We start from the raw sequence: 22310 nt of genomic DNA, 5'->3' as shown, positions 1-22310 counted from the left end.
GATGGGGTGTGGGGGTCCCAAGGTCAGGGGGGTGGTCCTGGGTGCTGGTGTCCCATGGTTTGGGGGGGGTCTCATGGCTTGGGGTGGGTCCTATGGTTTGGGGGGGTCTCATGGTTTGGCAGGGGGGTCCTGGTGTCCCATGGGGGGGTGGTCCCAGGCACTGGGGTCTTGTGGTTTTGGGGGGAGGTGGTCCCAGGGTTCCCCAGAGTCTGGGTGGTCCCTGACATGCGTGTGTCCCCCCCAGTGCCATGCGGGACCCCCGTGCGCACGCGGGTGGTGGGGGGCACGGGGGCGCGGGCCGGGCAGTGGCCCTGGCAGGTCAGCGTCGCCTTCCGGGGGCGCCACGTCTGCGGGGGGTCCCTCATCGCCCCGGCCTGGGTGCTCAGCGCCGCGCACTGCTTCCCACCGTGAGTGCCCCCCCTGCACCCCCAAATATCCCCCTGTGCCCCCAGATACCCCCTGCACACCCCAAACCCCCTAAATAATCCCTTGGGATCCCCGGGATCTTCCCCCTGCACCCCCAGGTACCCCTCCTGCACCCTCAAATACCCCCCCGTGCCCCTGGGACCCCCCCCAAGCCCCCTTGCGACCCCCAACCCCCCCCTCTGGATCCCTGGGACCCCCCCAAGCCCCCTGCCAGTACCCCAGTACCCCCACGGCTGCCCCGGGGACCCCCCACTCCCTCTCCTTAGGGGACCGGGGTGTCCTGGGGGGGGGTCCCCAGAGTCTGAGTGTCCCCCCCCGCAGGGAGAACCCCCTCTCCGAGTACCGGGTGACGCTGGGGGCTCTGCAGCTCCTGTCCCCCCCCGCCGACGCCCAGGTGAGGCGAGTGGCCGCCGTCACCCGCCACCCCGCCTACCACGACGGGGACGTCATCCACCACGGGGGGGACGGCGGTGACATCGCCGGGGACCTGGCGCTGGCCCGGCTGGACCCCCCCGCCACCCCCACCCGCCTCGTGCGCCCCGTCTGCCTGCCCGGCCCCGCCGTCCGCTTCCCCCCCGGCACCAACTGCACCGTCACCGGCTGGGGGGACGTCCGCACCGCCGGTCAGTGGCACCGGGGACGGGGCGCTGCCTGTCTGGGCTGGGGACATGGGTCTCGGCGGGTTTGGTGGCACCAGGGGCACCCACGGAGGTTGGGGACAGGTTGGGGACACTGGTCACCACTTGAGGTGGTACTGGGAGCGCCCATAGGGGTTGGGGACAGGTTGGGGACACTGGTCACCACTTGAGGTGGTACTGGGAGCACCCACGGAGGTTGGGGACAGGTTGGGGACGCTGGTCACCGGGTTTGGTGGCACTGGGAGCCCCCATGAAGGTTGGGGACACTGGTCACCGGGTTTGGTGGCACCGCCAGCACCTCGGGGCCAGCGTGGGGACGCCCGTGTCACCGGCGTGTCCCCGCAGGTCCCCTGCCGCCCCCCAAGACGCTGCAGCAGCTGGAGGTGCCGCTCCTGAGCCACCGGCGCTGCCGCTGCCTCTACGCGGGGACGGGGGACGCCGAGGGCCTGGGGACACCCGCGGGGGACACGCTCTGCGCCGGCTTCCCCGAGGGACAGCGCGACGCCTGCCAGGTGGGTGCCACCGCGTCCCCCCGCATCCCCTTGGTACCTGTGTCCCTTCTCAAGGTTCTTCCATGTCCCCAAAGTCCCTCCTTGTCCCAGTGTCACCCCTCCATGTCCCCCACGTGTCCTCCTTCATCTCCATGTCCTGCAACGTCACTCCGTGTCCCTCTTCATCCTCCCTCATGTCCCATCATGTCCCTCCGTGTCCCCAACGTCCCCTAAGGTCTTTCTTGGTCCCCACCGTGTCCTCCATGTCCCTCCACCACCACATCACCCACGTCCATGTCCCCCAACGTCCCTCTTCATCCTCCCCCTGTCCCATTGTGTCCCTTCATGTCCCTAATGTCCCTCTTTGTCCCTCCCATGTCCCTCCACCACCACGTCACCTACATCCACATCCCCAACGTTCCTCTTCATCCTCCCCGTGTCCCATCACGTCTCCAACATCCCCCAATGTCCCTCTTGGTCCTCGCCGTGTCCTCCATGTCCCTCCACCACCACATGACCCATGTCCATGTCCCCCAATGTCCCTCTTCATTCCCTTCATGTCCCCACTGTCCCTCTTTGTCCCCACCATGTCCTCTATGTCCCTCCACCACCACGTCACCTCCATTCACGTCCCCCAACGTCCCTCCTCATCCTCCCCGTGTCCCATCACGTCTCCAACATCCCCCAATGTCCCTCTTGGTTCCCCTCATGTTCTCCACCACCGTGTCCCCCATGTCTGTGTCCCCGCAGGGTGACTCGGGGGGTCCCCTCTCCTGCCGGGTGGGGGACACGTGGCTGCTGGCGGGGGTGGTGAGCTGGGGGGAGGCCTGCGGGCTGCCCGGCCGCCCCGGTGTCTACACCCGCACGGCCGCCCACGCCGCCTGGATCGCCGCCGTCGTCCCCGAGGCGCCCCTGCGCCACCCCCCCATCGCGCCCGGCCCCGAGGACGAGGACGAGGGACCCTGTGAGGACGGGGACGCCCCGGCAGGCTGGCCCCGGCCCCTGCCCCCCAACGGCAGCAGCGCCGGTGCCGCCCCCCCAGCCGCTCGCCCCGGCCGCCTCCTGCTGCTGCTGGCGCTCCTGCTGCCCCTCGGCCTGCGCTGAGGGGCCGGGGGCACCCACAGGGACTTGTGTGGGCCCCGAGCTGGCACCCAGGGTGGTCACGGCACCCAAAAATGGCTCGTGGGACCCCCAACTTGGCACCCAGCACCCAAAAAATGACTCGTGGCACCCCAAGATGGGTCACAGCACCCAGAAACGGCTTGTGGGATCCCAACTTGGCACCTAAGATAGATGCCAGCACCAAAAAGTGGCTCGTGGGACCTCAACATGGCACCTGAGATGGCCAACAGCACCCAAAAATGGCTTGTAGGACCCCAATTTGGCACCTGAGATGGGTCATGGCACCTAAAAGTGGCTCGTGGGACCTTAAGATGGTCATCAACACCCAAAAATGCCTCGTGGGACCTCACCTTGGCACTCAAGATGGCCAACAGCATCCCAAAATGGCTTGTAGGACCCCAACGTGGCCACCACAGTGGATCACAACACCCAGAAATGGCTCGTGGGACCCCAACTTGGCACCCAGCACCCAGAAATGGCTCGTGGGACCCCAACTTGGCACCCAAGATGGCTATAGGACCCCAACTTGGCCACCATGATGGACCACGCCGGCTCCGGGCACCCACGATGGTTTGCATCACCCTGGGCCACCCCCCCCATCTTGTCACCCACGTCCCCACCCAATAAACCATCCCAGCACTCCACCTCCACCTTTATGGGTGCTGGGGGGCACCCCAGGGCGGGTGGGGGACACGGGGAGGGGGGTGAGGCTGAGGTCGCCACAACGATGACGGCGCCGTCACTTCTTGGCCACCTTGGCCTGCTTGTGCTTCGGGGGGGCCCAGCGCAGGCAGATGGAGTCCACTGAGGGGAGGAAGGCGGGTGGGTGGGATGTGGGGGGGCTCGTTAGGGGCGGGGGGCTCGTTAGGGCGGGGCGTTAACGACGCACCGGTGATGGGCGGCTTCTTGTACTGGGCGCTCTTGAGGTGCTCCTCCACCAGCTTGGGGGTGACGCAGATGACGTGCTGCCCCTTCCAGTACTTGACCATGTTGAGGGACTGGAGGGTGCTGATGATGTCGGTCTGGGTGATGCTGGTCATCTGGCTGTTGGAGGGGGGGTTACTGGGTGAACTGGGTGGACTGGGAGGGGGTACTGGTGGGGAAACGGGGAAGGGAGGGAGAAGGTTCCTGGGAAGTCATGTAGGACCTCCAAGACCTCAAGTTACTGGAATCACTGAGGGGGTTTAGTGGTGTTTTTGGGGAGTTACTGGTGTCACTGGGAGGTTACTGGTCTTACTTGGAGTTACTGGTCTTACTGGGAAGCTGCTGGTGCCCTCTGGAGCTCCTTAAGGGAGAGGTTGGCCCAGAAACGGTGCAGGATCTCCAGCAGCACCACAACCCTGGAGTACTGGGGTTACTGGAATCAGTGGGTGGGTTACTGGTGTTCTTAGGAGTTACTGGTGCTACTGGGAAGCTGTGGTCTTACTGGGAAGCTACTGCTGCCCTCTAGAACTCCTTAATGGAGAGGTTGGCCCAGAAGTCCCTCAGGTTCTCCAGCAGCACCCGTGATCTCACATCACTGGGGTTACTGGTGTTCTTGGGAGTTTGTGGTGCTACTGGGCGGTTACTGGGAGTACTGGGGGGGGGTTACTGGGGATTACTGGTGCCCACCTGAGGTCCTTGATGGAGAGGGTGCCCCGGAAGTCCCTGAGGATCTCCAGCAGCACCCAGGACCAGTAGCTGCGGTAGCTCAGCTTCCCCAGGTCCGACAGCGGCTTCTCGGGGGACCCCACTGTGCTCTCCAGCTTGGACAGCTCGTAACCTGCCGGGGGGACACAGGTGTCCAGGGGGAGGGGACACGGGTGTCCCCAACCCCCCTTTGGGGACCCCCCACCCCAACTCACTGAAGGCGATGAGGAACTTGCCGTAGCCCCGGCGCTGGTAGGGCGGCAGCGTCAGGATGCAGGCGACATTGTTGCCGTCAGGCGACTCCTTCTCCTGGGGGGGGTGACACCAGGGGGTGACATGGGTGGCCGGGGGGGTGGCCAGGAGGTGACATGTGTGCCCCCCCCCCCCAGGGTACCTTGGAGAAGTACCCGACGATGTGGGCGCCCTGTCGATCCACCTCAGTGAGGAGGTAGAAGACAAAGGGCTCAACGTCGAAGTAGAGGGTCTTGTGGTCCAGGAAGAGCTTGGCCAGCAGGCAGAGGTTCTGGCAGTAGATCTGGGGGGGACATGATGTCACATGACGCCACATGACATCACATGATGTCACACGTCACCTCCATGTCACCACCCCCCCCCCGGTACCTTGTGGTCTTTGCCGTCCACCTCGTACACGGAGATGTTGTTCTTGCGGTAGATCTCCCGGCCCGGCGGCTGCCGCCACTGGCACTGGCCCTGGGGGCGGTCACGTGTGTCACACGTGTCCCCAAACACGTGTCATGTGTCCCCAAACATGTGTCATGTGTCACATGTGTCCCCAAGCACACCTGTGACATGTGGTCTCCACCGGGTGGACCCATAGGTCTGCTCAGACCTCACGTCCTCGAGGCAGAGCCGGGCTCCGCGTGTCCCTACGCGTGTCCCCCCACCCCGCCGCACGTCACACATGTCACACGCGTGTCCCCTACCAGGTGGAGGCGGTAGGTGCGCTCGAACTTCATGTACTTGAGGCAGTACTCGCAGATCCAGAGCTTGGGCTGCTTCCCGTAGTCCTCGGGGAAGGGCGAGAAGTACCAGGCGTCGATCTCGAAGTGCCCGATGTGGATCTTGTCCACGTACTTGACCTTCGTGATCTGGGGGGGGGGGCGAGGGGTCACCGCGGCTTTGGGGACCCCCCGGGACCTTGGGGACCCCCCTGGGACCTTGGGGACCCCCCCCCGGACACCCACCGCCTCGTGCTCCTTCTCCAGCGCCGCCGTGGTGGGATCCATCTCGGCGTAGGTCTGCAAAGGGGCTCCCAGTAACGCCTCTCAGGGACCCCAGTAAACCCCCCAGTGCTCCCTAACGCCCTCCCAGTGCCCTCCAGTCACTTCCCAGTGCCCCCCCAGCACCCTCCCCGTGCCCCCTAACCCTCTCCCAGTGCCTCCCAGCCATCCCTAACACTCTCCCAGTGCCACCCAACACCCCCTAACACTCTCCCAGTGCCACCCAGCACCCTCTAACACTCTTCCAGTGCCTCCCTGCACCCTCCCAGTATCCCCCAACACTTTCCCAGCCCCCTTCCAGTGCCCCCCAACCCCTCCCAGTGCCTCCCAGTGCCCCCCCACCTTCTGGACGTGGTTGATCTCATCGTGCTTGCGCTTCTGGTTGCGGGTGATCTTGCGCTCGGGCTGCTCCGCCAGCTCGCCCAGGAACTGCTCCGAGCTCTTCTGCACCGCCTCCTTCAGCGTCTTCGTCAGCGCCAGCCGGTTCTTGTCCACCCACTCGTCCAGCCGCCGGTTAACTGGGAGCACTGGGAGCTCAGACGGGGCGCCAAGGAGGGGGGGTCCCGCTGCCTCCCCCCCAGTTTTCCCAGCGCCTCCCAGTACTCACAGCCCACGTAGTGGACGTAATACTCCTCGCGGCCCTCCTGCTCGTTCAGGCGGGACTGGATCACCTCCGCTGAGTCTGCGGGGGGGAACTGGGACCAGTGCTCTGGCGGGACTGGGACCAGTCAGTGGCCCGGCAAGCCCTCTCCCAGTTTGGTCCAGTGCAGGGGGGACGGGGGTGAGCTGGTGCTGCAAAGGCCCACTGTGATGGGATTTATACTGGTCCCAGCTCTCCTGGCCCCAGTTCAGCTCAGTCCTGCTGTGATGGGATTTATACTGGTCCCAGTTCAGCCCAATCCTGCTGTGATGGGATTTATACTGGTCCCAGCTCTCCTGGCCCCAGTTCAGCTCAGTCCTGCTGTGATGGGATTTATACTGGTCCCAGTTCTCCCGGCCCCAGTTCACCCCAGTCCCCGTCACAAACTGGTCCCAGTCCCAGTGTAGCCACGCCCCCGGCCCCAGTTCGCCCCAGTTCACCCCAGTCCCCGTCACAAACTGGTCCCAGTCCCAGTGTAGCCACGCCCCCGGCCCCAGTTCGCCCCAGTCCCGCTCCCAGACTGGTCCCAGCCCCGCTCACGCCAGGTCCCGTCCGCCCGCCGGCACAGGTACGTCTCCCCGATCTCCACCGTCACCTCCGCCTCCCGCGGCGGGGCCGGCGGCGAGACCGAGGAGGCCGCGGGGGTTCTCCCAGCCGCCGCCGCCACCTCCTCGGGGCCTCCCCCGCGGGGCCGCCCGGTCTCGGGGCCGCCGCCGCCGCCCGCCGCCGCCTCCGGACCCGATCCGGGGCCTCCGCCCGGGCCCGCCGCCGCCGTCGCCTCCGCCATGTCCGGCTGCCGCGGCCGTCGCGCCAGAAGTGGCGTCACACGCGCGACGACGGTGACGAGACGTCGTTGCTAGGAGACGGGGAGGGGCCTTGCGGCCCCCCCCAGTGTCTCCCAGTGCCCTCCAGTCCCTCCCAGTGCCCCCTAGTCCCCCCCAGTGTCCCCAGGTGTCCCTCCCAGGCCCCCCCAGTTCATCCAGTGGCCCCCAGTTCCCCCTCAGTTCCCTCCAGTGTCTCCCAGTGTCCCTCCCAGTGGCCCCCAGACTCCCCCAGTCTGTCCAGTGTCCTCCCAGTCCTCCCAGTGACCCTCCAGTGTCCCCCCAGTGTCCCCAGATCCCCCCACACTGCCTCCAGTGTCCCCCAGTGTCCCTCCCAGTGCCCCCAGTGTTCCCCAGTCCCCCCAGTGTCCCTCCCAGTGCCCCCCCCAGGCCACCCCACCCCGCGGTGACACTCCAGACCCTTTATTGCCGCTCCCTCGGCGCTAACGAGGGTCCCACAATGAGGAGGCCACCGCCACCCCCCAGCCTGGCAGGTCCCCGGGGTGTCCCCAAGGTGGGGCTCAGCGTGGTGGCCACGGTGCCAGGACACGGGCCACCAGGCGCCACGCGCCTTCATTAAGCCCTAACGAGGCTGCCACCACGATGGACCATGGCATGGAGCTGCTGGTGCCCATCCCGTCCTGCTGAGTCCCCAAAGTGTCCCCAGTCCATCTCCAAGTGTCCCACAGGCCACACACCAGGTTCAACCACAGCATGGTGGCATGGTGGACACCATGCCGTGCTACCACGTTCCTTCGTTAGGTCCTAACGGGGATGCCATGATGAAGGACCCCATCACGGAGCTGCTGGTGCCCATCCCGTCCTGCTGAGTCCCCAAAGTGTCCCCAGTCCACCTCCAAGCAGCACCAGAAGCCACACGCCACGTTCGACCACAGCGTGGTGGACACCATGCCATGCTACCATGCTCCTTCATTAGGTCCTAATGGGGATGCCATGACGAAGGACCCCACCACGGAGCTGCTGGTGCCCATCTCGTCCTGGTGAGCGTCCCCCATCCATCTCCAAGTGTCCTACGGGCCACAGGCCGGGTCCCCTTCGGGGTGGACCTTCAGGTGGCGGGTGAACTGGGGCTTGTAGCGGAAGCGCTTGCCGCAGTGGCCGCAGCCGTAGGGCTTCTCGCCGGTGTGGATGCGTTGGTGCTTGACCAGGTTGGAGCTGACGCAGAAGCTCTTGCCGCAGGCGCCGCAGCGGAAGGGTCGTTCGCCCGTGTGGGTCCTCTGGTGCTCGATGAGGGTGGAGCTCTGCCCAAAGGCCTTCCCGCACTCGGCGCACCGGTAGGGCCGCTCGCCAGTGTGGGTCCTTTGGTGGGACACCAAGTGGGTCTTCTTCTTGAAGCGCTTCCCGCATTGGCCGCAGGAGAAGGGCTTCTCGCCGGTGTGGGTCCTCTCGTGCTTGACCAGGTTGGAGCTGAGGCTGAAGGTCTTCCCGCAGCGCCCGCAGCCGTAGGGCTTCTCCCCGGTGTGGGTCCGGAGATGCTTGACCAGGTTGGAGGTCCGGCCGAAGGTCTTCCCGCACTCGGGGCAGGCGTAGGGCGTCTCGCCAGTGTGGGTGCGGCGATGCTCGGTCAAGGTGGAGCTTCGGCTGAAGGCGCGGGCGCAGACCGGGCAGGCGTAGGGCTTCTCGCCGGTGTGGGTCCGGAGGTGCTCGGCCAAGGTGGAGCTGCGGCTGAAGCTCTTCTCGCACTGGCCGCAGGTGAAGGGACGCTCGCCCGTGTGGGTCCGCTGGTGCTCGATCAGGTTGGAGCTCTGCCCGAAGGTCTTCCCGCACTCGGTGCAGCGGTAGGGCTTCGGCGTCGGCCTGGACGTCTCCAGGAGACCCAGCAGGTTGATGAATCCACGTGGGCGACCACTGCTGCAAGCTGGTGCCGTGGCACCTGGGAGAGGAACATCTGTTGGGTCATTGCGCAACCACGGAGGGATGTTCCCTGAAGGACAACATCTCCTGTGGGTCACTGCGCAACCATGGAAGGATATTCTCCAAAGAAGAACATCTCCTGTAGGTCGTTGTACAACTACAGCGGGACATTCCCTGAAGAACACCTCCTATGGGTCATTGTACAACCATGGAGGGACATTGCCTGAAGGAGAACATCTTCCATGGGTCATTGTGCAACCACGTAGGGATGTTCCCTGAAGGAAAACGTCTCTTGTGGGTCATTGTGCAACCATGGAGGGATGTTCTCCAAAGAAGAACATCTCCAGTAGGTCATTGTACAACCACAGAGGGACGTTCTCTGAAGGAAAACATCTCCTGTGGGTCATTGTACAACCATGGAAGGACATTCTCCAAAGAAGAGCATCTCCTGTGGGTCACTGTGCAACCACGGAGGGTTATTCCACGCAGGAGAACATCTCCCAGATGGTATCTTCTCCACCATGGAGGACTATTCCCAGCAGAAGACCATTTCCTGGCCCACATTTTCCCCACTTTCGTGGGTTTTTCCCCCAAAAGACCATCTCCCGGCTGCTCTTCTGGCCGCCCAAGGGGCTCATCCCTGTCCCCCCACCCCTCACCTGCGCAGGGCTCCATGGGGACGTCCCCATCACCCCTGTCCTGGGGAGGACGCGGCTCCTCCTCCAGCTCCATCACTGTTGGGGGGGAGGGAAGGAAATAAACGATGCGTCCGCCCGATGGTTTTCACCAAAATCGGGTGATTTCACCCCAAAAGGCACCGCCTCGCCCTTGGTAATTTGATGACCCCCCCCACACCTGGGAGCACCCGGCCCAATCCCCCCCTTTTTCGCCCCAAAACACCCTCCCGTTACGCAATCCCGCACCTCCGTTCCTGGGATCCATCAGCCCATTTTCCCCTTTTTTTACCCCAAAATGTTATCCCCACGATTAGTTAATTTTGCACCCCCACACCTGAGAGCAATCAGCCCATTTTCCCTCTTTTTCACCCCAAAACACAATCCCCACAATGAGTTAATTTAGCACCGCTCCCCCCCCAGCAATCAGCCCCTTTTCCCTCCCTTTTCACCCCAAAACACGATCCCCACAACGAGTTAATTTGCCCCCCCCACCAGAGAGCAACCAGCCCCAATTTTCCCCTTTTTCACCCCAAAACACGGCCCCCATGCTGAGTTAATTCCGCACCCCCCAGCCGGGCGGAATCAGCCCGATTTCACCCCAAAACACACCCCCCCCACAACGGGTTAATTTTGCAAACCCCCCACCCGAGAGCAACTGGCCCATTTTCCCCCTTTTTCACCCCAAAACGCCCCCCCCTCCGCTCCTTAACTCCTCCCCCAACCTCAACACACGCGACCGACCCGTTTCCCCTCTTTTTCACCCCAAAACCCGGCGGGGGGCCCCTCACCCCGTCCTGGCGAGCGCTGCGGCAGATCCCCGGCGCCCACAGGCCCAAAACCGCCGGTTTTCGCCCCAAAACGGCGGCGCTTTGCCCGTGTCTGGACAATGGTGGCGGGAGAGCGGCGCTTCCTGCCGCAAAGGCTTGCGGGGACACGCCAAGCACACGCGTGGGCCTGGGAACATGCCAAGAGCACGTGTGCTCCCTGGGGACACTTAAGGGACACGTGTGACCCTGGGAACATGTAAGGAACACGTATGGTCATGGGAACACTTAAGAGACACACGTGACCCTGGGAACATGTAAGGGGACACACATGACCTTGGGAACATGTCAGGGACATGCGTGGTCTTGGGAACGTGTAAAGGGACACGTGTGTCCCCTATGCATGCATAAAGCAACACGCGTGGCCTCAGGACACATGTAAAGGGACACGTGTAAAGGGACACGCGTGGCCTCAGGACACGTGTAAACGGACACGTGTGTCCCCTATGCACACGTAAAGGGACACACATGGCCTCAGGACACATGTAAAGAGACACGTGTGTCCCCTGAACATGTGTAAAGGGACACATGTCCTCTGCACACGTGTAAAGGGACACGTGTGGCTCCTGGGAACATGTAAATGCTCCCAGTAACCCCCAGTGCCCCCCCAGTCCCCCCAGTAGCCCCCCAATCCCCTCCCCTGTGCTCCCAGTAACTCCAGTGCTGTCCCAAACCTCCCCATTAACCCTTCGGTGGCCCTTGCGATCCCACCCAGTGCTCCCAGTACACCCAGTGCCCCCCTCAATCCCTCCCCGGTGCTCCCAGTGCCCCCTGAAATCCTGCCCAGTGCTCCCACTAACTCCCAGTGCCTCCCAAAGCCACCCCAGTGCTCCCAGTCCTCCCCAAATACCCCCCCCAGTGCTCCCAGTAACCCCAGTGCTGTCCCAAACATCCCCATTAACCCTTCGGTGGCCCTTGCGATCCCACCCAGTGCTCCCAGTACACCCAGTGCCCCCCTCAATCCCTCCCCGGTGCTCCCAGTGCCCCCTGAAATCCTGCCCAGTGCTCCCACTAACTCCCAGTGCCTCCCAAAGCCACCCCAGTGCTCCCAGTCCTCCCCAAATACCCCGCCCAGTGCTCCCAGTAACTCCAGTGCTGTCCCAAACATCCCCATTAACCCTTCGGTGGCCCTTGCGATCCCACCCAGTGCTCCCAGTACACCCAGTGCCCCCCTCAATCCCTCCCCGGTGCTCCCAGTGCCCCCTGAAATCCTGCCCAGTGCTCCCACTAACTCCCAGTGCCTCCCAAAGCCACCCCAGTGCTCCCAGTCCTCCCCAAATACCCCCCCCAGTGCTCCCAGTAACCCCAGTGCTGTCCCAAACATCCCCATTAACCCTTCGGTGGCCCTTGCGATCCCACCCAGTGCTCCCAGTACACCCAGTGCCCCCCTCAATCCCTCCCCGGTGCTCCCAGTGCCCCCTGAAATCCTGCCCAGTGCTCCCACTAACTCCCAGTGCCTTCCAAAGCCACCCCAGTGCTCCCAGTCCTCCCCAAATACCTCCCCCAGTGCTCCCAGTAACCCCAGTGCTGTCCCAAACATCCCCATTAACCCTTCGGTGGCCCTTGCGATCCCACCCAGTGCTCCCAGTACACCCAGTGCCCCCCTCAATCCCTCCCTGGTGCTCCCAGTGCCCCCTGAAATCCTGCCCAGTGCTCCCACTAACTCCCAGTGCCTTCCAAAGCCACCCCAGTGCTCCCAGTCCTCCCCAAATACCGCCCCCAGTGCTCCCAGTGCCCCTGCAACCCTCACCAGTGCTCCCAGTGCCCTTCACAGCCACTCCCAGTGCTCCCAATACCCCCCAAATCCCTCCCCAGTGCTCCCAGTGCCCCCTGAAATCCTGCCCAGTGCTCCCAGTAACCCCCAGTCAGGAACCACAGCAGCAGCGTTCACCACTATTTATTGACGTACTGGGGGGCGAGGGACCTCCCCCCCCCCCCAACCTCTCCCCCACCCAGGAGGGGCCACGGGGGGGTCACGGGGAGGTGGGACGGGGACATGGAGGTGGGATGGGGGCCTGGGGAGGGTCCCTGGACTGGAGACACGGCTCTGGGGCTGGATGAAGGACTTGGGTGAGCACAAGATGGTCTCCAAGATGGAGACGTGGTCCTGGGCCAAGAGGAGGGTCTTGGGGTGGTCCTTGGGGCACCACGATGGACCTGGGTCGAGACGAGGGATCCCAGGACAGTCCTCCAAGACAAAGTCATGGCCTCAGGGCACCACGATGGACCTTGGTCAAGACAACAGATCCTGGGTTGATTCTCCAACACGAAGCCATGGCCTTGCGGCACCACGATGGACCTTGGTCAAGACGAGGGATCCCAGGATGATCCTCCAAGACAAAGCCATGGCCTTGGGGCACCATGATGGCCCTCAGTCAAGACAACGGATCCTGGGTTGATCCTCCAACACGAAGCCATGGCCTTGGGGCACCACGATGGACCTCGGTTAAGACAACGGATCCTGAGATGATCCTCCAAGACAAAGCCATGGCCTTGGGGCACCATGATGGCCCTCAGTCAAGACAACGGATCCTGAGATGATCCTCCAAGACAAAGCCATGGCCTTGGGGCACCACGATGGACCTCGGTCAAGACAACGGATCCTGGGTTGATCCTCCAACATGAAGCCATGGCCTTGGGGCACCACAATGGACCCGAGTCAAGATGAGGGATCCTGGGATGGTCCTCCAAGATGAAGCCACGGCCCTGGGGCACACTGGCGGCCTCGGCACGCGCCAAGGCAGCCCAGCCTGGCTCAGCAGCGCCCTCAGGCGAGGTGGGTGCGCTGGTGCTTGCTGAAGGCTGAGCTCCAGCCGAAGGTCTTGCCGCACTGGGCGCAGCGGTAGGGCCGCTCGCCGGTGTGGGTGTGCCGGTGCTCCAGCAGGTTGGCGCTCTGCCGGAAGCTCTTGCCGCAGTCGCCGCAGCGGTAGGGCCGCTCGCCGGTGTGGGTGCGCCGGTGCTTGGCCAGGTGGGAGTTCTGGCAGAAGCTCTTGCCGCAGAGCCCGCAGGTGTAGGGGCGCTCGCCGGTGTGGGTGCGCTGGTGCTGGATGAGGTTGGAGCTCTGCCGGAAGGCCTTCCCGCACTCGGTGCAGCGGTAGGGCCGCTCGCCGGTGTGGGTCAGTCGGTGCTTGGCCAGGTAGGAGCCGAGGGCGAAGCCCTTGCCGCAGAGCGGGCAGAAGTGCCGCTCGCCCGCGCCGTGGGTGCGCCGGTGCTCGGCCAGGTTGGAGCTCTGGCTGAAGATCTTGCCGCACTCGGGGCACTTGTAGGGCTTCTCGCCGGTGTGGGTCACCTGGTGCCGGAGGAGCTTGGAGCTCTGCCCGAAGGCTTTGCCGCACTCGGGGCACTTGTAGGGTTTGGCGGGCGGGCGGCAAGCGCGGAGATGCCGGGCCAAGCGGCAGCTCCAAAGGAACGCGGCCCCGCAGTGGGGACACCCCAAGGGCTGCTCGGGCTGGTGGTGCCGCAGCCCGGCCGGCTGGGCGTAGGCCTTGCCGCAGGCCTCGCAGCGGTAGGGCTTGGCGGCCGGGCCGTGGCGCCGGCGGCGGTGCCGGGCCAGCTGGGCGCTGCCCTCGAAGCGCTCGGGGCAGAGCGGGCAGGCGAAGGCGCCGGCGTGGGTCTGCCGGTGCAGGAGCAAGGTGGTGCCGTGGCGGAAGGCTTGGCCGCACTCCTCGCAGCGGTGCGGCCGGTCGGCGTCGTCGGCGTCACCGCCCTGATCCTCGCCGTCGCCGCCATGATGCTTCTTGCGGTGCCCAGCCAACGCCGCCGGCCGGGGGAACTGCTGGCCGCAGTCCCGGCACCGGTGGCCACCGTGGGCCCCTCGCCGGTGCTTGGCCAAGTCGGAGCTGACGGCGAAGCGCCGGCCGCACTCGGGGCAGCCGTAGGGCCGCTCGCCCGTGTGCGTCCGCCGGTGGGTGGCCAGGGTGGACTTGCGGCCGAAAGCCCGCCCGCACTCGGGGCAGCCGTAGGGCCGCTCGCCGGTGTGGGTGCGGCGGTGGTGGACCAGGGTGGAGCTCTGGCTGAAGCGGGCGCCACACTGCCCGCAGCGGAAGGGCTTCTCGCCGGTGTGGGTGCGCTGGTGCTCCAGGAGGGTGGACCCTCGGCTGAAGGCTTTGCCGCACTCGCCGCAGGCGTGGGGCTTGGCGCCGGCGTGGCCCTTGCGGTGCTCCAGCAGGGACGAGCTCCAGCCGAAGGCTTTGCCGCACTCGCCGCAGCGGTAGGGGCGCTCGCCCGTGTGCACCCGCCGGTGCTTCAGCAGGTTGGAGCTCTGGGCGAAGGCTTTTCCACACTCGCCACAGCGGTAGGGGCGCGGGGTGGCCTCCCCACCGCCGTCTTCAACCTCTTCATCCTCCTCTTCCTCCTCGCCTGCAAGGGAGGGGGATAATGGGGGGGGGTCACCCCGTGCCTCAGTTTCCCCAACCCACACCACCGACACGGTGGTGAGGACTCACCCTCACCTGGCGGCAGTTCGGCAGCGGTGGCCGGTCCCGACGGTGGCGGCGGGGAGCTGTGGAGGAAAACGGGGTTGGTTGGTGGTGGCGCCCGTGGAGATGTGGCCCTGGGGTGGGCAAAGACGCTGGAGATGGTTTTGGGGTGAAGGACGTTGGTCTTGGGGTGAGGGAGATGCTGGGAGGTGGGGACATCATCTTGGGGACATCATCTTGGGGACATTGGTCTTGGGGTGAGGGAGATGCTGGGAGGTGGGGTCATCATCTTGGGGACATTGGTCTTGGGGATGTTGGTCTTGGAATGAGGGAGATGCTGGGAGAAGGGGGAGTCACCCTGGGGACATCATCTTGGGGACATCATCTTGGGGACGTTGGTCTTGAGACATTGGTCTTGGGGCAAGGGAGACGCTAGGACATGGGGCCAGGGGTCTTGGGGTGAAGGAGATCCTGGGACACGGGGAGACCTTGGGAGGTGGGACATCACCTTGGAGACAATGTGGTGGCCCTGGGGATGTTCCCAATGGGTGAGGTCACCCCAAGGCACAAGGGCGCCATATCCTCATCCCCTGTGTCTCCACCCTTGTCTCCGTGACCCAACCTTGTCCTCATGCCCACGTTGTCATGTCCCCATCCCCATGTCCCCATCCCCATGTCCCCATCCCCACCTGGTGGCCTCGGGGTCCTCCAGCGGGAAGGGCCCGTTGCTGTCACCATCCTCTATGAAGTCGGGGACTGACGGGGACTCGTCCTGGAGGGGGGCGGGTGTGTTTTTTGGGATGGGGGGACACAGGGTGCACCGTGTCATGGGGCGGCCACACGCATATGCCCCCTATGGGGGGCAGATCCCACCCCACAGCCCCTGTGGGGGGCAGATCCCACCCTATAGCCCCTATAGGGGTCAGATCCTGCCCCACAGCCCCTATGGGAGCAGATCCCACCCCACAGCCCCTATGGGGGGGCAGATCCCACCCCACAGCCCCTACAGGGGTCAGATCTCACCCTATAGCCCCTATGGGGGGTAGATCCCGCCCCACAGCCCCTAAGAGGGGCAGATCTCACCCTATAGCCCCTATGGGGGGCAGACCCCGTCCCATCCCCGTCCCCCTCCTCACCTCCATTGTCCTCGGCTGCAGCGCTGCTCGCCCCCTCCCCGAGGTCAGGGGTCAGGGCTCGAGGTTTTGGGGGGGAGGGGGTGGGGATTGGGGGGTCCCAGGAGCAGGGTGGGGGTGGGGCCCCTTTGGCGGCCTCGGCCCCGGGGGCTGCTGGGAGGACGCCCCTCCCCCCCCCCGGCGTCATCGGTGGCATCACACGCCCCTCCCCCCCGCCCCTCCTCTTCCCGTCCCCTCCCCCCGCCCCTCCCCCCACTTCCTCCTTCCCCGGACGCGCGCGCCGGGTGAGTGCCCCGAAATCGCCGGGTTTCACCCCAATCCGAAATGGCTGGGGGGTGGTGGTGGGGGGGAGCAGCGAGGCAGCAATTAGCGTTGCAATTAACGGCGGCGGCAATTAACGCAGCGATTAAAAACCGGCTTTAATAATGATTTATTAAACTATCGGTTTAATAATGATTTATTAAACGTGTCGTTTGGTAACGGCGCGACCGGGCGTCGATCGCGATCCGTTGCGCTAATTAATTGCAATTCATTGCGGCAGTGACGGTTCTTTGCGTTAATTGCAGCCCACGGCGCTAATTGCGATTCATTCCCATCGATTCACTGCATTGACCCATGGTGTTAATCGCAACCCATTGCGTTAATTGCAGCCCATCGCGTTAATCACGACCCATCGCGTTAATCGCAACCAGTTGAATTAATTGCAACCCGTCGCATTGGTTGCAATCCATCGCATTAATTGCAACCAGTCAAATTAATTGCAACCCATCAAATTAATCGCAACCCATCACGTTAATTGCAACCCATCGAATTAATTGCAACCTGTTGCATTAATCGCAACGCATTGAGTTAATCGCAACCCGTCGCATTAATTGCAACGCATTGAATTCATTGCAACCCATCACGTTAATTGCAACCAAATTAATAGCAACCTGTTGCATTAATTGCAACCCATTGAGTTAATTTCAACCCGTCGCATTAATCGCAACCAATTGCATTAATCACAACCCATTGCATTAATTGCAACCCGCTGCATTAATTGCAATTCACGGCATCCGTTGCACTAATTGCAGCCGGCAACGGAGAAGGGTTGCGATCAATTCCTTGCCAGCGAGACCACGAGCTGATTAACGGCTCGGGGTTAATTGGGCAGGCAGGATGCCGAAGGGGCCGCGGCAGCGCCCGGCGGAGCGGTACCGCCTCAAGTACAGCCGGCTGCGGCGGGCGGCGCGGGCGCTGGTGTTCGAGAACGGCGCCCTCTGCGACGAGGTGGCCCGGCTGGAGGCCAAGTGCCTGCGGGCGCGGGATGAGCGCCGCTTCCTCCTCACCCGGCTCCTCCAGCTCCGGGCCATGGCCGGCCCCGAGGAGATCCCTGGGGAGGTCACCGTCCGCCGGCCTCGCCGCGGCGGGTCCCGGGCCGACGGGTCAAGAGATGGAGGGAAAGATGGGGCGCGGTCAACGGGAGCGAGGGATGGGTCGAGGCCGACTGGGTCAAGAGATGGAGCGAGGGACGGGGCGCGGTCAACTGGGCCAAGAGATGGGCCAAGAGATGAGTCAAGGCCAACTGGGCCAAGAGATGGACCAAGAGATGAGTCAAGGCCAACTGGCTCAAGGCTGGTTGGGTCAAGAGATGAGTCAAGGCCGGCTGGATCAAGGCGGGGTGAGGGGGTGAGGCCAACTGGCTCACGAGACAGTCCAGGAGATGGGTCAAGGTCCAACGGGCTGAGAGATGGGCCCAGAGATGGTTCAAGGACAATGGGGCCAAGAGACGGCCCGAGAGATGAGTCAAGAGATGGGTTGAGGCCAACAGGGCTGCGGGATGGCCCAAGAGACGACTTGAGGCCAAACGGGCTGAGAGGCGGCCCCAAGCTGGACATGTTGCCCGCGGCTATCTTGAGACCACTTGAGGACACCTCCAGCCCAGCTGGGCCACCGGCGGCCATCTTGAGGCCAACCCCCCGCCGGCACGGCGGGGCGTTGACCCTGCCTTTGGCGTTGGGGCCTCTGACAGTGCACAGCCTGGGTGTCGGTGGCGTGGGGCCGGGGGCCATCTTGCCCTTGGGCTTCCATAGCACCCGCCTCTTCGCCAGCACCCGCCGCCCGGCCCGCCGCTGCCTGTACACCTGCCGGATCGTGGCCGGTCCTCGCTGCGAGATCGTGTCCGAGGACGAGCCCGGGAGGGTGATGGTGGGCCCCACACCTGACATCTGCCATGGCCGACTCCTCCAGGCCCTGGGGGAGGCCGGGGGGCGTCCCCGGGCAATGCCACCAGCCCCCGGCGCCGGCGATGACTTCTTTGGCCTCACCCACCCCGCTGTCCGCCAGCTCCTCCAGGGCGAGGCTGGGGCCTTCCTCCACCCCGAGGAGGAGGAGGAAGAAGAGGAGGAGGAGGACGATGACGACGACGACGACGACGATGAAGAGGAGGAGGAGGAGGAAGAAGGGGCCGGCCCAGCGTTTGCCTATGCTGACATCTTCCTTGGCAGCCCCACCGGCTCTGATGAGTGACACTCCCCCCCCCGCCCCGCTCCGTCCCCGTCCCCCAAATAAATGACCCCGCTCTCTGCTGCCGCCATGTTTGTTTGGGAGGGGGGGCGCCTTGCCCCAGACGCCTGGGCTCCTCCCCTTGGCCATATGCTAATGAACCTCCCTGGGGTGGTGGTTGCCCATGGAGGTGGAGCCATGGTCTAAACAGGGCTTTATTGTCATCACGGGGATGGGGACAAGATATGGCGGGGGGGGGGGGGGCGGAACATGGCCCTCCAATTGGTGGGGCCAAATTCCCCCCCCCCCCCATCTCCTATTGGATGTTGTGGTAGAGGCGGATGATGTCGGGGCAGTCGCTGAGGGCCTGAAGGAGACGCTCCGCCTGCTCCCGCGTCCCCTCCGGCAGCGTCACCCGGTCCTGGGGCAAGTACTCGATGGTGGCCGAGAGTGGGCGCAGCCCTGAAGCCGCCAAATGCTCCCGCACGGTCCGCAGGGCTGAGGTCTCGCAGATGAACTGTGGGGAATGGCCAACGGCGGTTGGGGATGGCCAAGAAATGTCCAAGGGTGGTTTGGGATGGTCAAGGAATGGCCAAGGGTGGTTGGGGATGGTCAAGGCATGGCCACGGGTAGTCAGGGACGGTCAAGGCATGGCCACGGGTACTCAGGGATGGTCAAGGCATGGCCACAGGTAGTCAGGGATGGTCAAGGAGTGGCCAAGGGTAGTCGGGGATGGCCAAGAGTGGCTGGGGACAGTCAAGAGTGCTAGGGACAACCAGTGGTGGTCAGGGATGGTCCTCAATGGGGGAAGGAATGGCCAAGAGCTGTCAGGAAATAACGAAGAGCGGTTGGGGAAGGGCCAAGAGTCGTTGGGGACAACCAGTGGTGATCCAGGATGGTCTTGGATGGTCAGAAATGGCTAACAGTAGCCAGGGAATGGCCAAGAGCAGTCTGGGCACCAAGAGGACCACCCGGTTCACTCCAAAACCAGCCAAACCCAGCACCTGCTGGCCCACTGCCCTCCTCACTCACCTTCAGTGCTGGTTCCTCCTCTTCCTCCTCCTCCTCGTCCGGGCAGACATCCTGGGCCCCGGCCTCCAGCGCTGCCTCCAGTGCCGCCTCCAGAGAGACGAGGTGGCCCTGAAGGTCCCGTGGCCCCACGCGCACCACCCCCTTCTGCTCGAAGCCGTGTCGCGCCCCCTCAGCCATCGTTCCTCTGCGGGTACCCGCACCCGACTCAGCCCGGGACGCCGGGGTTCTCGGCGCCCGACGCCTGGGTCCCCCCTCGGACTGACCCGTGACGGGTGAGGATGAGACGGACGTCCTGCTGGCTCCGCCGGGGGTTGTCGGTGAGGACCTCCAGGAGAAGAGCCGAGCCACCGGGGCCACGGGCTTCATAGAGCAGCCGGGCTGCCGCTGCCGCCGATCTCTCCTGGGGCAGGGGGGGCTCAGGGATCCCCCCAACTTGGAGGGCTCGATCCCCCTGTGTCCATCCGTCCCCCTCCCCAAAATCCCCCAGGACCTACCGCGCCATGGATGGCCGCCTCGATGGAGGCCTTGGGCATGTTCTTCGCCCGGCACTGCTCTACCACGTTGGCCAACTGAGAGTTGAGTGCTGGGTCCGCGCCCCCCTCTGCAGGGAGAGAGGGTGTGGCTGGGATCTGGAGGGGGGGGAATAGGGAGACCCTCCCCAAATCCTAGAGGACCTGGGGGCGTGGGTGGTCTGTGGGGCAGGGAGATCCTGGGGGAGCTGGGAGGGTCTGTGGGGCAGAAGGACCTCTAGGATCCTGGAGAACCCCAAGAGATCCTGGGGGACGTGGGGCTGGGATCCCAGTGGACCTGGGGGGATGGAGAGATCTCTGTGATCCCAGGGAACCTGGGGGAATCTGTGGGGGGCTGAGGGATCCCCAGGATCCTGGGGGAGAGGATCTGCTGGGCTGCAAGATCCCAGGGGCAGGGGATCAGACACCCCCCCACCCACAGGGATCAAGGTTGGGTAGGATCTGAGAAGACCCGCTGGGATCCCACCAGCCCCAGAGGACCCGATGGAGTCCCACCACCCTAGGGACCACTGTGGCAGGGCTGTGGGTGGGGAGGGGGTCCGGGGGGTCCCTACCGCGGGCGGCGGTGCGCAGCATCAGGCTGAGGCGCTGGAAGAGGCGGCTGCGGGCAGCGTCGCGCGGACCCTTGACGTTCCTCACCTTGGACCAGCGGTTGTGGCCGGCCCAGGACGGTGGCCCGACGTGGAGGGGGCGGCCGGCGGCCACCAGACGGGGCCACCGGGCCAGTGCCAGGGCCATGGGGCTGGGGGGGGGGCGGGGGTGGTGGGGGTTGAGGTGGGACCCAGACGTCTGGGGACAGCCCTCTCCCCACCACAGCGTCCGAGCGTAGCCCGACCCCTCCCCCCGCCGCCGCAAGGGATGCTGGGTAACATCCACTGCCCGCGGGGGGCGGGGAGGGTGACGTCAGGCTTTGATTTGCATAGTCCCACCCCCCCTTCCCTCGGGGCGGGCGGGGGAGGGAGGGAGGCGGGAGCGATGGGAGGGTTACTGGGAGGCACTGGAGGGTACTGGGAGTGGCCAGAGGGACCTGGTAGGGACCTAGTGCTTGTAGGGCGGCCCTATAGACCCCCTATAGTGGGGGGGGCGCTGCGTAGACCCTATGGTGCTTGTGCGGTGGCCCTATAGACCCTGTGGCCCTATAGACCCTTTGGCCATGATCATGGTGTCACTCTGGGACACGGTGATGTCCCCGTGATGCTGAATGGTTGGTGGACACTGTCCTGGTGTCACCTTGGGATGTGGTGATGGCCCCGTGATGGCCAATGGCTTGTGGCCTCCATCCTGGTGTCATCTTGGGATGTGGCCACGTTCAAATGGCTCATGGTCACATTCAAATGGCTCATGGCCACCACCCTGGTGTGATCTCCAGGACCTTGCAGATGCGGCCATGTCCTGGCCTCCCCCAGTGCTTGACCCCACCCCATCACCCAAATCCTGTCCCCAAACTAACCCCACAACACCCTATGTCACCCTGAAGGTTTCGTCTTGCCCACGGTCCCCAGCACCTCTGCATCTTCTTTGAGAAACCTCCTCTCCACCACGTGTGGGTCAAACATGAAGGACCCAGATGACGCCGGTCAGAGGGTGGGACGGGATGTTGGCCAACGGCCATGGATTAACAGAAGATGACCCCTAAAAACCTCTTCCCCATCCCAGGTGGGTCAGCCATGGTGCGGCTGATGATTCCTCAGTGGAGTGGGATGTTGGCCAATGGCTGTGGGTCACCATGGGGATTTGAGGGGGTGACGAGGCAGACGGTTGAGAAACGCCTGTGGGAAGATGGAGTGAGATGTTGGCTGGTGGCCATGAGTCACCAGGAGGTGGTTCCTCCAAAGCAGCATCTGGTGACAGCCTTGTCTCCACCCATTGGTGACCCTCAGTGGACCAGAGGGCTGGAGAAGTCCCTGGGGGTGCAGCAGGGTGGGGGGTACTGGCTAGGGTCTGCGAGGAGGTGGAGGAAGGGATGGACGGACAGATGGACGGAGATGTGGAGATGTTTTGGGGTGGGAGATGTTGGTGGATGGATGGATGAGATGTTTGAGGATGGTTGGATGGATGGATGGAGATGGGGATGGAAGGATGGATGGAGATGTTTAGGGGACTGACAGATGGACGGATAGAGAAGTTTGGAGATGGATGGACAGATGGATGGACAACCCCCCCTGCCCCCCACCCCAGTGGTGGGGGGAAGCGCCATCACCACAGGAAGGAGGTTGTGGGGGCCCAGACCGCGGCTCCTTCCGGGGTGGGGGATGGATGCACGTCCCTCTTGGGGACAGGGATGGGAAGTTGACGTCACCTTGAGGCCACCACCCTTGTGCAAGTGGCC

General features: G+C 64.3%; 5 protein-coding genes across 9 annotated transcripts; 2 read left to right on the top strand and 3 right to left on the bottom strand.

Moving 5' to 3' along the window:
• Positions 1 to 184: 184 nt before the first annotated feature.
• On the top strand, positions 185 to 3321 carry LOC137677519 (serine protease 33-like). 2 transcript variants are annotated; one of them, XM_068424825.1, is made up of 4 exons: positions 185 to 407; positions 821 to 1049; positions 1410 to 1576; positions 2306 to 3321. In XM_068424825.1, the coding sequence occupies exons 1-4, from the start codon at positions 249 to 251 to the stop codon at positions 2657 to 2659; spliced, it is 909 nt and encodes a 302-aa protein (XP_068280926.1). In that variant the 5' UTR covers positions 185 to 248; the 3' UTR covers positions 2660 to 3321. The 2 variants fall into 2 exon arrangements, with proteins under 2 accessions (XP_068280926.1, XP_068280925.1); XM_068424824.1 differs by having other exon boundaries at positions 748 to 1049.
• KAT8 (lysine acetyltransferase 8) lies at positions 3318 to 6989 on the bottom strand. The gene is made up of 11 exons (XM_068424821.1): positions 6728 to 6989; positions 6155 to 6229; positions 5890 to 6065; positions 5512 to 5565; positions 5251 to 5415; positions 4928 to 5017; positions 4701 to 4841; positions 4522 to 4615; positions 4289 to 4439; positions 3567 to 3721; positions 3318 to 3481 (listed from the first exon to the last, which is right to left on the bottom strand). The coding sequence occupies exons 1-11, from the start codon at positions 6972 to 6974 to the stop codon at positions 3417 to 3419; spliced, it is 1413 nt and encodes a 470-aa protein (XP_068280922.1). The 5' UTR covers positions 6975 to 6989; the 3' UTR covers positions 3318 to 3416.
• A 444-nt stretch (positions 6990 to 7433) lies between these two features.
• On the bottom strand, positions 7434 to 16091 carry LOC137677515 (zinc finger protein 774-like). Of its 3 annotated transcripts, XM_068424820.1 has the most exons (6): positions 15939 to 16091; positions 15492 to 15574; positions 14830 to 14885; positions 13158 to 14743; positions 10302 to 10310; positions 7434 to 8813 (listed from the first exon to the last, which is right to left on the bottom strand). In XM_068424820.1, exons 1-6 carry the CDS (start codon positions 15942 to 15944, stop codon positions 8040 to 8042), a joined length of 2514 nt encoding a protein of 837 aa, XP_068280921.1. In that variant the 5' UTR covers positions 15945 to 16091; the 3' UTR covers positions 7434 to 8039. The 3 variants fall into 3 exon arrangements, with proteins under 3 accessions (XP_068280921.1, XP_068280920.1, XP_068280918.1); XM_068424817.1 differs by lacking the exons at positions 7434 to 8813; positions 10302 to 10310 and having other exon boundaries at positions 12265 to 14743; positions 14836 to 14885; XM_068424819.1 differs by lacking the exons at positions 10302 to 10310; positions 13158 to 14743; positions 14830 to 14885; positions 15492 to 15574; positions 15939 to 16091 and adding exons at positions 9543 to 9617; positions 10349 to 10457 and having other exon boundaries at positions 7434 to 8902.
• A 136-nt stretch (positions 16092 to 16227) lies between these two features.
• Positions 16228 to 18499, top strand: TBRG1 (transforming growth factor beta regulator 1). Its single transcript, XM_068424822.1, has one exon. The coding sequence runs from the start codon at positions 17094 to 17096 to the stop codon at positions 18441 to 18443; it is 1350 nt and encodes a 449-aa protein (XP_068280923.1). The 5' UTR covers positions 16228 to 17093; the 3' UTR covers positions 18444 to 18499.
• A 117-nt stretch (positions 18500 to 18616) lies between these two features.
• On the bottom strand, positions 18617 to 20814 carry TACO1 (translational activator of cytochrome c oxidase I). Of its 2 annotated transcripts, none has more exons than XM_068424826.1 (5): positions 20536 to 20814; positions 19946 to 20052; positions 19715 to 19883; positions 19452 to 19538; positions 18617 to 18936 (listed from the first exon to the last, which is right to left on the bottom strand). In XM_068424826.1, exons 1-5 carry the CDS (start codon positions 20717 to 20719, stop codon positions 18644 to 18646), a joined length of 840 nt encoding a protein of 279 aa, XP_068280927.1. In that variant the 5' UTR covers positions 20720 to 20814; the 3' UTR covers positions 18617 to 18643. The 2 variants fall into 2 exon arrangements, with proteins under 2 accessions (XP_068280927.1, XP_068280928.1); XM_068424827.1 differs by having other exon boundaries at positions 19452 to 19635; positions 19715 to 19851.
• Positions 20815 to 22310: the final 1496 nt, after the last annotated feature.

Source organism: Nyctibius grandis, unplaced genomic scaffold (genome assembly GCF_013368605.1).
Source record: "Nyctibius grandis isolate bNycGra1 unplaced genomic scaffold, bNycGra1.pri scaffold_87_arrow_ctg1, whole genome shotgun sequence".
Lineage (NCBI taxonomy): Eukaryota > Metazoa > Chordata > Aves > Nyctibiiformes > Nyctibiidae > Nyctibius > Nyctibius grandis.
The sequence above is the reverse complement of the archived record's forward strand: the minus strand, read 5'-3'. Positions and strand labels throughout refer to the sequence as shown.